The sequence below is a fragment of the Anser brachyrhynchus genome (assembly GCF_964034855.1).
Source record: "Anser brachyrhynchus genome assembly, chromosome: 3".
NCBI classification, from domain to species: domain Eukaryota; kingdom Metazoa; phylum Chordata; class Aves; order Anseriformes; family Anatidae; genus Anser; species Anser brachyrhynchus.
In genome coordinates, this window is record NC_137696.1 from 39,096,707 (window position 1) to 39,109,434 (window position 12,728).

The following is a 12,728-nucleotide window of genomic DNA, read 5'->3' on the forward strand; positions in this document are numbered from 1 at the left end:
GGTGTCTGTTTCTCTTGCTTGCTTGCTCTAGGAATAGTGTCAGATACTCTGTGGCTACAGGGTGGTTTAAGGTTACAAATATCTCTGGGGTTGAGTGTCTCATGCTACATTTAGGACTTAACCAGGTAGGTGTTTCATGGTGGTCTGGTCACACCTGTTCACACTTAACTGGATCTGCACAGATTTGACCTCTCTGCTGACATGTCATGGCACAGTGAATCTCTGTCTGTTGCTGGCCATGTGTTACATTATTTCTTGAACTGTGGTGACAGCCAGGTTGTACTAAGTGCTTTGCAGACATAGGAAAAGACAGTCCTTGCTCCCCAGCAGATAATAAGGAAACAAATAAATTAGAAGCCTTGCTGACAATCCCTGAATATTAGATTTCCTGAAGTCATCACTTGCTCTCTTTTCCAAGTCATGTAATCATATTGCCTTATGACTGATTGTATTTCAAGCTGAGAGTAAAGCCTAGATTTTTTTCTTCAAATGCTGTTTGGGAGCATTTTTTACATGGAATTTTACATGGGTGTTTAAAGCAAAGGTGATTTTGAGGCATCTATCACTAAAAAAATATAAAATTTATTGAACATACATATTTACAATACCATGTTGTATATAGTGTAGTAAAGCATCCTTATTTTCATATAACAGTATTTAGATAAACCACCTCATGCCTTGTAGGCTAAGCGCTGTCCTCGGAACAATTTACCTACATTTTCTTTCATCTGAGTAGACAGAACAGACAAAAGTTGATAGAAGTACAGTGTTATCTTTCTTATTCTAGAGATGGAAGACTCAGCACTATGGAGAGATTAAATGATTTGCCAAAGTTCAGGCCCACAGCTGAAGTCTCTGCTGGAGCCAAGAGAGCCTAGAAGTTCATGTTAGTGCTGTAGTCACAAAGGAACCTTTCCCTTTCCGTTTTTTTTCCTTCCTATTAGGTAGATTTTCTGCCCTGGAAATGCTAGGGAAAACTCCCTTCACTGCACCAGTGCAAACGTGGCTATCAGTGTTGGAAAGCACGTCGCTTCCAGCAGGAGAAGTGGCATTCCTCAGCGTGCACGTCCTCAGTGCAGTTAGGATTTCCCCAGCGCTATCACAAGGATGTAGGGCTCACTATAGAATCCTGTTTAACATAATTGTGGCTTACATTCAAAACTCATTTCACGAGCCAAACACAGTGAAAGCTGTTGCAATCATGTGGATGTAGAAGGTCACCATTTACAGTCAGCTTGTTAAGTTGCTGTCTCCATCTGCATTTTTCTAGTGCGAGCTAGAGTTTGGATAAAACAACAAGTGACGTGAAGCTCTTCTGAATTTAGAAAATGCTTGATAATTAAACATAAATACGTAAACCATGAATGGCAGATATGTGTAAGTTATCTGCCAGGAGAGGAAATAGAAATATCATGAGTAAGTCCATTCTCACAATTTTTCCAACCCACCAGATATGGTTCGCTACAAATTAAGGTGGAGAAGGAGAATCTGTCCTCAGAAATTATTCTATCCAGATGTTCCTGTAGCAGACTGCTTTGTCAAAAAAGGAATAGGTAGAAGCCCTGGGAGAGACAGCTGACATCCTACAGTGTCATTCAGAAACAGAAAGTAATGGCTGGAATTCTGTTTCATATAAAGAAAATAAATATTAGAAAACAAACACCAGTTATAGCAGTGTAAAATAGATGGCAATGATAGCTGTTTGGGACTCCAAGTGTTTAAAATTCTATCTTCTGACTCTGATATTGCCACTAGACATGTGCCTAAAGAGCCAGGAGTAAACATTTTCAGTTAATGTGTGTTTTTTCCTCCCAGTTGCGTAAACATACAGAAGTTAGCATGGGTTTCTTGTATGATTGGTGCAAATTTTAGGTATTCACCGTATCTGTAGGCAGCTAATGATTAACCTAGAGCTCATCCTATATATATAAAATTCAGGTAGATTATTTTGCAGTATTCCTGGCCACTGTTTACTAGGCTGACATATCTTATTGTTTTGAAGGAAGAAAAAAAAATAAAAATTGTTGTCTGCCTCTCCTGACTGCTTTTCATTGCTTGCCCAAGGTTGTCTTCTGCCCTAGCAACCCAGCCCCTTATTTCCACAGAAATGCAAGCAATGCTTGTCCGAAGAATGAAAAAAAAAAAAAAGGGTGGAAAAAAAAAAGGCAAGAGAGTATTTTTTTACTCATCGAGTTTTCTGGAAGTATCTGAGGGTACTGAAGGCACGTATAGATAGTGAACTGTAGAAGTGGGCAGGAGGCAGTTGCAGAGGCTGCTGAGTGAGTTGCACCTTACTTCTCATCACCTGCCTAGGCTCAGTCTTCCCTCTTTGACACTTCTGTGCCTTGATCTTCTCAGTGTCCCGTGATGCCTGAGAGCCCTCCAAGCTCAGCTCTGCAGGCGGGACTCACGTGGGACTTCACATGGGACCTTGTGGGATCCGCACCCCTGTCCATGGGTTCGGGAGCCCCCCTTCCAGCTCAGCCCAGCACCTTCAGTCCCTGCCCCAGCGATGCTGTGGGAGCGCTGGCCTCCACCTCTGCCACAGCTACTGTGGCATCCTGACAGGATGTTCTCGTAGAAGATTCCTCAATATATAAATTTCTTAAGAAAAAAAGAAAATATAGCACAGGCTAAACGTTGCCCATCCACAAAGCTGAAGTACTCATTTCATTGTGCACAAGTTAAAAAAAAGAATGGCCTTAGACAATGATGAAAAGAAATGGCCTGAAGGATGTATAGGGTCATAATGGAATATTATTGTGAAAAAGAATATCTCTCGTGTAAATATTCTGGGAAATTTATTTCTCTCTGGTGGAAATCTGAATTCATGACTTTATTGGAGTGATGTTAATTTATACCAGAAGAAAATCAGTCCTTTTATAATCATTATAGGGAACATAATAGCTAACAATATTAAAAAGTAAACAAAGTATTAGGTGCTTTGTTGATTTCCTAGCACTTGTAAAATGCTAACTAGAGAGAAGCAGTTAGTGATGGATCCAGCCCTACATTTGGACTCAGGAACCGCCTTCAAAACACACAAAATGAAAGCATTTGTAGAAAACAGATGTACTTCATGCTCCTAGGAAAAGCCAATGAATGCAAGCAGAACAGAATTAGGTCGCTGCTAATTTAATTAATTCGCCTATAACAACTGTTAATTTCTTTCCTTAGAATAAAGTCTAGTGTGTATCTTTCTTAGCTTCCCCTTGCATCATCTGAACTTTATTTGGCCTCATTTTGCAGGGTCCAACAGCTTTCCTGCTAGGCTTGCATCTGGGTTATTTATATGTCACATATCAAAACAGCTGCTGCCGATTCTGGTCACGACTGACATTCTCGCAGAGGCAGCCATCTGAAGCGTCCCTTCTCTCACTAATTCTAGCAGGAATGAAAAAATGTTGAGCTGATATGCCTTCTACGAGTTAAGTCCTCCTGCGTTTTCCTGAAACTTGGCCTCAAACTATTCTTGTTGAGAATTTCCTGCACAAATCAGAGAATGTCCTTTCAGCCCTAACCCTGATAGCTAGCTTCCTTGTTAACACCAAGAAATGCAAAAAGGAAAAAGGACTATGAAGGAAGGAAGTGATTCTTAAACGATGTATTTTGTCACTCTTGAGACTTTTCTTTATATTTTCTTCCCTTTTCTGTCCTGTTCACATACTGTGCAGTTATTTATACCCCTTTCCCAGCAAATCCAGATGGCTCTGTTGCGTATATGCTTTGTAGTGGTATGGGGAAACAGGTGAAGCAAAGTGGAGACCTTCTGTATATGTAAGTTTGAGGAGCATGAATGCAAGCAAATGTCAATGACTGGCAAATTTTCCTAATGTATAGCTTGTCAACGTGGGGAAGAAAGTAAGATTGTTGTGGAAGTCAGTAGTTTCTTGTACCTATACAACGGACTTAAAAAAAAACAAAACTAAAAAACTAAAAAACTGTTTGGACTGCATCAAACCCCTGTCTTGAGGTTTCTGGCACCCTCATCAGGCTGTTTTCCACCCTTTGATTTGTGATTTGGCTTGGAGATTTATTTTGCTTTTCAGTTTCCTCTAAAGCTTTGGATTTGGTTCTCATTAGGAAAAAAAAAAGGGGGGGGGGGAAGAAAAAAAGAGATCAATGTGGTCCCAGCATTTGGCTTGTTACCTCCCACTGACATTCTCAACACAATACTGATCATCCCAGTTAGGTTGGCAGGGGAACTGTGACATGGGTGGTTGATTTAGACGATATTGGACTTGCTGGTATGTTTGTGTATGGCATGGTGCATAGTCCAGTTTGTAGGATTGTACAAATGTGGAACTCAGCTAACACTGATGCAGGAACCAACCATATCTGGGTGGCTTGCTTTCTTCCTCGGGCACATTTAGACTACATCTTTAGGACTTCACTGGACTTTTTAGGGTAGTGCTCACAAAAAATTGATGTGATATCCAAGGCAACTCCTGCCAGTCGCTTGTTCCAAGGCCAATTTGCAGCAGTATCTCAGTTTTGAGGAAACCAGAGTAACGCTCCCTTGGAAAGTCAGCTTTCCATTTACAATTTTATCAAGGCTTCAGGAAGGCAGAACTTCTCACAAACCACAAATCCAAGGCTTTGATCTGGCATCTGGCAACCTGTATTGACAAGGGAGATGCCGGATCAGATTACACAGAGCACTGTTTTACAGAAGACCATGTCAAGACAGAAGCTGGGCACATTTTGACTCTGTCTCTCCTAAAGCTTTATGTGGAAGACTGATCAGATGCGAAAAATTCAGGGTTTCAGCTTCTAAAGGCAGTGACAAAAATGCTTTAAGAAAGATGAAGTTTATGTTGCCAGGGTAAAAATCCTGTTCTTACTTGAGCAAAGGCTCCTCCACAACACAGTGGTTCTTTCTGCCTGGAGTGATGATAATTTAACTCAGACCACCCACCATCATAGTAAGAGCTAAGGATTTACAAATTTAGAAGAGGAATCACATAGAAAGGATGATACAAACTGAAAACTCCTGAAGTGGCAAGACATTTTTCAGGAGCCAGGAAATCGAGTACAAAAAAATGACAAAGCAAAAATAACACAACTGCAATAGCAGCTGTAAGAATCTGTTTCTGCTTTCCAGAAAATACTTGGAGGAGTTCTGCAAGATACTGACTTTAATTAAACAAATACTTTGTTCTGTTCATGATAGCGAAGCTAGTCTACATAGAAAATGCCTAATTACTTATTTCCAAATTACCTATTACCCAAATTTCCCCTATGCTAATGACTGACAGGTTTTTCCAATGAAAGTTTTGGCCTAAATTCTCATTAGGTCCTAAACCCCAGATCCTATTAGAAACAAGTGGCCAAGCAGATCCTTGAACCTGCTTTCTAAAACACAAAACCCACTATAGTCACAGAAGTACCTTTCTTGTACCATGAATGCACTGGAAAATTAATGCAGGCTTATACACAGAGAATATGATGTCAAAAATTAAAAATTATCTTAAAAATAAGCACAGCTCTTAGGCATTGTACATCTCAGTTCCTCGTTTAAATGCAGAACATGGAAGACAGATGTCTCGTCAATACACACTAATACAATTGCTTGACCAGAAGCAGGAATAGTTACTGTCATGGGCAAAATTATTCCTAAAACACATGGAAGTAATGGAATTAGTTGACCTTGACTCCCTAGAAATTTTGATGAAGAAGATAATATATACTAAATCTTCCATGACTTATGTGCTCTGATCGGAAGATAGAGATGCAATGTGGTTTTTGACCCAAGACCGCTTTACAAACTGCATCAGGATTTTTACCTAAAGGCTTTACTGAAAGCTGCAGGAACTATGCCATTAACTTCACTGTGCCAAAGTATTGCTCTTTGCTTTCCTGTTACTTAACAAAAAAATCAACATATATCCCTGAAGGTCCTACCTGCATGGAGTTTGCCCTTACAACCCCAGGAAGTATACTGGATTGCAGACGTCAAATTAATCGAGATAGTATCTCAATCTGATCTGCCCCTTGATCCCATATTTTTGCAACTCTACTGCAGTCTGTTTGTTGTAGCAGAAAACAAAACTTTGTATTTTGGTGAGGCTATGTACTGAATCACAAAGACATAGCGATTTAATTTTTTTATTGTATTGCACAAGATATCTATGCAATCCATGTACTGTATTAAAGGATCCACATTTCCCAAAACATCGGCTGTTGCAGCACACATCACAAGCGTTGTGAATAACCAGTGCCTTCTTGAAAAGTTAAAATAATCGGTTGCAAGTTTAAGCATGTGTGGCAATAAATGAAGAAAAAAAGCAAGGAATATCAATACATATTTCTTTTCAAACACACAAATATACAATTTTCAGAAGAGCACCAATAATGTCAAGCAACTATTTTGATGAGATACTGTATGTGTAGGCTCTGCAGTAAAAAGCCAAGATACACACAAAAAATATATTTCAACTTTTAAAATAATTTAACCATAATATCTTGCATGTGTCACCTGTTTACAACATATCATTTCATATACAATATCAGGCCCAAAGCCTCAACTTGTGTAAATTTGTGCATACTCATTTAAAACAGCCAAGACTCTGGACCAGGTGTTCAAGCTGAAAAAAGCCTTCAAATTGTTCACATCTGAATATAGAGCGGTAGTATAAGACTGCAGAAATAGTAACTGTGAAGGTATAACAGAAATGGTACTAGGGAAAAAAAACACAACAATCAAGACCTCCCCGCACAAGGTTCTAGAAAGAGGCCTACATGTAACATGGTGTTGTAATAGTCTGTAACGGTGAATAATACCAATCTCCTTTCTGACACTTACAGAGTCTCATATATTCAGAAGCCTGTAGAAGTGAACTAACCAAATGTCACAATCAGTATCATCCTCAAACTCTGTTTCTTAAGTTTCTGATCATTATACTGGTACTTAAAAACATTTTATGTTTGCTGAAAATTGTTATTAAAATTTACCTTCCTGATATGAGAATTTAGTGTAATAAAAATCATGAAAAACAATAGGTAAAAAAATAGTACTTTATGAATATTTTTAGAAAACCCGTCAAACAACTGCAAATACAGCTGATTTTTAAGTGTCTCTACTCTTGAATGGTGTTTTTTGTTGTTGTTGGTTTTGTTTAAGTGAATCACTTACAAGAAAGCAAGGAGTACCAGTTCTATGATTTATTCTTGTCCATTACATTGAGGACCTCATCCAAAAGTGAAGGTCCCAAGTCAAGCTGTAATGAGAGAAGAGAGCCTGCAAGATCTGAAAGGGATTCTTCTGACTTTGTCTTGGTTAGTTCACACGAAAGTTGACTGTCATCAAATAAATCAACTGTTTGCCAATCAGTGCATCGTTCAGAAAAGCTGGATGAGTGACTGTCTCTACCATTAGAAAAATGTGATGAAGAACCATTTTGCTCCCATAAGTCATCTTTGTATGATTCTCCATCTTCCATCTGTTTACTTTTCTCCTGCAACTTTTCTTCAATTACTGGCTCACAGCTAAGCCTAGGATTTCTTGATGACTTGATGGATTCTTGTTTTGAATTAAATGTCACTGGTGACAGTAAGGGCAACGTAAGAGCTTGAGAACCCCCAATGGCAGGAAGGGAAATAGCATTTTTGAGCACTGGTGATGGAGTTTCTGTAAACATGGATTCAGAAGTGCTGTTTGCCCTTAAGAATTCACTGTGGCCATCAGATTGGCTACCTCTAGTTTCTCCTTCATTTCCAGGCAATAGCTCATAGTTGCCCTGCAAAAAGGAGATGTCTCCAAAAACATCATGTTGTCCCTCTTTTCCAATGTGTATGGTGTGACGAAAATCTCCAAGTGGCGGACTGATCATATCTGGAGACAAGATATCCCTTAGTTTGAATTTCTTCCCTTTCTTGTTGTTAGCGGCTTTCAAGTAGATGGGTGTCTTGGCTGGCATCTTGCTTGTAGATACTGAAAGGGGGAGTTATCAAAAAAAAAAAAAGGCGGGGGAGAGGAGGATGAAGGAGAAGCCTCTTACAGAGTCAGTTCTTCTCAGGAGGCCTTCAGTGTCACTTATGTTACATTGTCACCTTGTACCACTCTCACACATCAAGTCCTTTTCTTCTGAGGCAGAAAACTACAGGGTATGTGAAGGTGAATGGCTCCCACTGCAGATCTTTCCAAGGTGGAGCATAAGTTCCAGGTCAGTTAGCAACCAAACGTCCTGCTACTTCCAGAACTTGAGAAAACCTGCATGGGATACAAAATCAGGTTATTAATTTTTTATGGTTCATTCAGCCCTGTTTTTACGAAAAAAATAATAAAATTAGTAATGGTACTGACAGTTCCAGCCTGCAGATTAGCTTTATGATGTTGCTTCCCTTCATTAAGCAGGATAAAAGGGCTTAGATTAACAAAGGCTAGCTAACCTTTCTCTGACTTCATGGCTTGTTTTGAAGTCAGAGTTTCTTAGACACGGTTGCTGAGCACAGTTCATTTGATAAACATCACTATCTGAATCTTTCTCCTTATTCTGGCATCAGAATGTTTTTCTTCAAGAGCATATGCAGAAATAAAACTATACCATTCAACAACATTAAGATTTTGGTAGACCCAGGAAGACCGACTAAATCATTCAGGCAATCTTTTTTGAAATGGAGAAGACCACCTTGGATTTGAGAACTTCATGTATTCTCATTTAGTGCTGGAACACACTGTCAAAAATAACATTTCTGATCAATGCGCCCACTTAAAAGGACAATTTTAGGCATCTGAAGAAAGTATTGGGCCAGGTCTCTACTTCGAAACACCCAAATGTAGGTGTTTTGGAAGAGACTAGCTCTTGTGACTACAGTGTTTGAACTACAGGAATTCTTCATAGCAATTAGTAGCTCATGAACTATGTAAGCCATGAGGCCATGGTGACTTGGAGTTGCTCTGTGCACCCAAATGAAACAACATTTTAAAACTAAGTCTCTCTCGTAGAATGTGGTCTCTGAAAAGTTTGATAAGCAGCCCACAAAGGCTAACAGGCTAGTGAGTCAACAAGTTATGGAAAAATACTCTCTATTAATGCCTTAATGATGTGTTTCATTCTTAATGTACCAGTTCCTGTTTCCTGAGCAATCTCAGAATAAAAGCATTTTTATCCTGGCCATCTTTGTAACTTCCCCTATTCAGTCCATGGAGCAGAGCATCACAGGTCGTTTCTGAATTATTTACACCAGAATACTCAGTCCCAAATCCCTCACATTGTCCTTTTCCATGCTCCCCCTGTAACTGAGCTGGCGGTTTTTTCACAGAAAAATGGCTGTGTGCAATACACCAAGGAAAGCTGTCTGTACTTTGGCTTCCTTTTATGCATGTCCCTGTAGAGGTATTCCTTGATCAAATTAAGCTCAGCAAGAATCATCAGTTGTAAAGCTTTGTACTGGCTATACAGCCAGATTGCCAAGAAGTATTCAAGCGTTTTCACAAATCCTTTAACCTGAATAATTAGTTTCTTCAGTGGGGTATTTAACTGTGTGTCACAAGGGGAGCTGGGAATCTAGCCAGGTTAGCATTTTGTTTTTTGATTCCCACAAGATACCTACTGCACTTCAGATATTGCTGAAATTCACTCGCCACAAAAGTACAACTGTCACACAAAATAAGCTCAATGTTCTATAAATTAAGAAGGCATTATGTACTTTTAAGCTCAATTTTGAAACTACAGTTGCTTGCATTTCTATGCAGCTTCCTTCTACACAGCAAAATGGTAACTCATTAGGATCTACAGAATGCTAGGAGATTCCCATTACGTATCAAAAGTTCATTGACGTAACTCCCTTTTGTATCTTACAATACTACAATGAAGATCTCTGCTTGCGCCACACATTGTGGGAATAGAACTGATTAGACAACTCTGTTACCTTTCAGATGAAAACTACTACTAATAATATCACTGCATTGTTTTGTGCCTCCCCCCACCCCAATCATCATTCTAAACTTGTTACCCATTTAGCTAAACACAACATCCTCAACTCGACAACTGTATTCTTGGCAAACAAAACCGAATGGTGAGGTTGCTTTATGTTTAGCCAGAGAACTCAGCTGTCTCACTCCCCAGGAATAACAGAGAATTGCCTCTATTCCTAATCCCCCATTCTTTCAGATTTTTTTTAATCCGTGGAATGTAGTTTTAATACATGGAACGTAGTGCTCCTGTGGTCGAAAATCAAGCCTAATGGTCCCTAGTTTAAAAATGAAAGACCAATTCCTAGGTCATTCCAAGCTTCCACCAGTTTGGATCTGTATCAAAGACCATTATCACCGAACTCCACAAGGAGTTTTCAAACAAACCCTAAGAACACAATGAAACATCAAGAAATATTAAAATTAACTGTAAAACAACTATTATAAATTATGCATTTTGATACACAGAAGAGTATTATATGTTACTTAACTCATACCTTGGGGAAAAAATGCAACAGAACCCCAAAACAAAACAAATAAACCCCACAACCCAAACCCCTGAAATAGAGCAAACTCTTGGGCATCCAGTAGCTTTTAGTTCTTGCACTATGAGAGAATCCCAGTAAGGGGCAGTGTAAAACCACACTGCTTCAGAGGATGCTGCAAGAGACTCCTGTGCCAGGAATTATAATTATAATCCCTCTCTATACTGCAGCCCCTGCACTTGTTTGGGCAGTGCCAAAAAGGTTTTGCATATGAAGAGGAGAACATTCAAAATCTTACGCTTACTGCAAGCATCATTTGGTCTGCTAAAAGCAAAGGCTACCCTTGCTGCAAATTTCACTAGCCACCCTACTGAAAAACCCCAAGATTACAATTGGTAAATAGAAGGTAAGGGCTCCCTTCTCAACAGAGGGTCTTTCACCATACAGCATAATGCAGGCTTCAGAGCAACTGTACTTCCTTTCTGCATACCTATCCTCTTTGTCAGCTACTGCCCAAAGTGGTACAGATTTTAAGCCTCTCTGAACAGCTGAAATACATCGTCAATTTGGAAACACTCAGCTTAAAATACTGTTGTCACTCATATTTCCTTTATAGTTAAATAAGGAAGAACCTATATCAGTATTTAACATGTGTTTTTAAAAAAAGTTGTCTTTGGTTAAAAAAAAAAAGTTTAAAATTAGACTTTGGCAAACGAAGAAAGGCTTAAAAAGACCAAGCTTCCAACCCAACTCCTGAAAAACTAAAAAAAAAAAAATCAGTCCACAAATTTTCACAAGAACCTCACACACTCGCTGCATTCAACAAGGTTTAATGAAATCACCTGTACACGCTGGTTCGGAGAAAGGCCAGAACATGCTCCAATCTTGATATCAGGCTACACAGTAAAGTTGCACCTTCTTCTGATCTAGCTGTTTTAGAAGAGCCTATTTTTGACTAAATTAATTTCAGAAACTAAATGATGGTTAGCCAAACTTAAAAGCTGAATGAGAAGTTACCAGAAAACCAGATGAATAATCAAAAAGCTACAGTCCCTGACTGACAGCCTACAGCAGAAGACCTTCACTTAAGAGAATAATGTGAGAGGATTTTTCTTCCAGTTTAGGGAAGAAAACAAGGTCTGAGCATGAGCTAAGACAGAAACTCCAGCCCAGTGAAAATTAGTTTTAGTCTGGCTGCAGCTCACGCTATTCTTCATTCCTATCGCTTCACACTCTCATATAAGTGTTTTGCTTGGTAACAAAGGCTGATGTTTTCAGGGGCACTTCTCAGTCTGCCTCATGAACCTTCTGTCCACTCTGCAATCATCACCTTCCACACAGCTCAAAGTTTTCAATGGATGCCTCAGTTTATTCCACAGACTATCAGCAAGTATCTCAACAGCTAAGCGTACAAAGCCAGAGACAAATAAAGGTCAAGGAACAAAATTTTACTTGTGCACAGATCCCAAGATCCTTAAGCAGTGTCCCAGGCAAAGAATTGATAGATAAAAAATCCCGTTTCCACAGAGCAAGACCAGAAGCAAGTGTGTGCTCTTGGAAGACTACAGGCTTTCTACAGGACAATCCTTTGCAAGTATTCTGCCTTATACATCACTGGTTAAAAACATTCAAACTTTACAGGAAACCATTTCCAGCTTATCATGCAAAAGCAGCAAATTATCTTGTAGAGCAAGTCACTATGAGAAAAGACGATCTGTTTATTATTTACATATCCAAATAAGAAGACAGTAACACAGCAAAACACAGAGAGACACTATGCAATAAACTGGTGAAACTTTTCTACCCAACACAATATCTGCAAGCATAAGCCAATCAGGCTTTAGGGGTTCATTTTCGATTTTAGCTATCAGTAGCCATCGCCAGTACAAACTGTTGAGAACCTCCTGGCAATGCTGATACTTCCAATACACCTGAAATGACATCAGTGCAAACCACATTTGTTTAAACAGAGGCTTGTCCTCATGCAGTCACAATTCCTGAATGTGAGTAAAACCAACTCCCAGTATAACTAAGTCTTCAGATACAAGAAAAGCAACAGATGGTGCACAAGGGAACCCTACCTCTCACGTTCCTACAGACTTGGGCGTCTGTGCCAACTGGCAGCCTCTCCAGGTGAGGCCACAAGTCCATTTACTTCCAGACCAGGCCACCACCGAGCCTCTGCTTATACAGCCACCACTTTCTGAGTAGCTTTAACCAAATCAGGTGGTGGTAACACTTCCCCTACAGATTGTTCATCTAAGTCTACCTTGTTTATTAGAGGGCCAGCCTTTGAATTCATCTGTATTAAAGCCATCCTCCCTGAT

General features: G+C 39.5%; 1 protein-coding gene across 1 annotated transcript; it reads right to left on the reverse strand.

The window, feature by feature from the left end:
* Window positions 1-6,094: 6,094 nt before the first annotated feature.
* CDC42EP3 (CDC42 effector protein 3) lies at window positions 6,095-7,919 on the reverse strand (the record flags this gene model as incomplete). The annotated part of the gene is made up of 1 exon (XM_080584742.1): window positions 6,095-7,919. The coding sequence occupies one exon, from the start codon at window positions 7,917-7,919 to the stop codon at window positions 7,158-7,160; it is 762 nt and encodes a 253-aa protein (XP_080440868.1). The 3' UTR covers window positions 6,095-7,157.
* Between the last annotated feature and the right edge of the window lie 4,809 nt (window positions 7,920-12,728).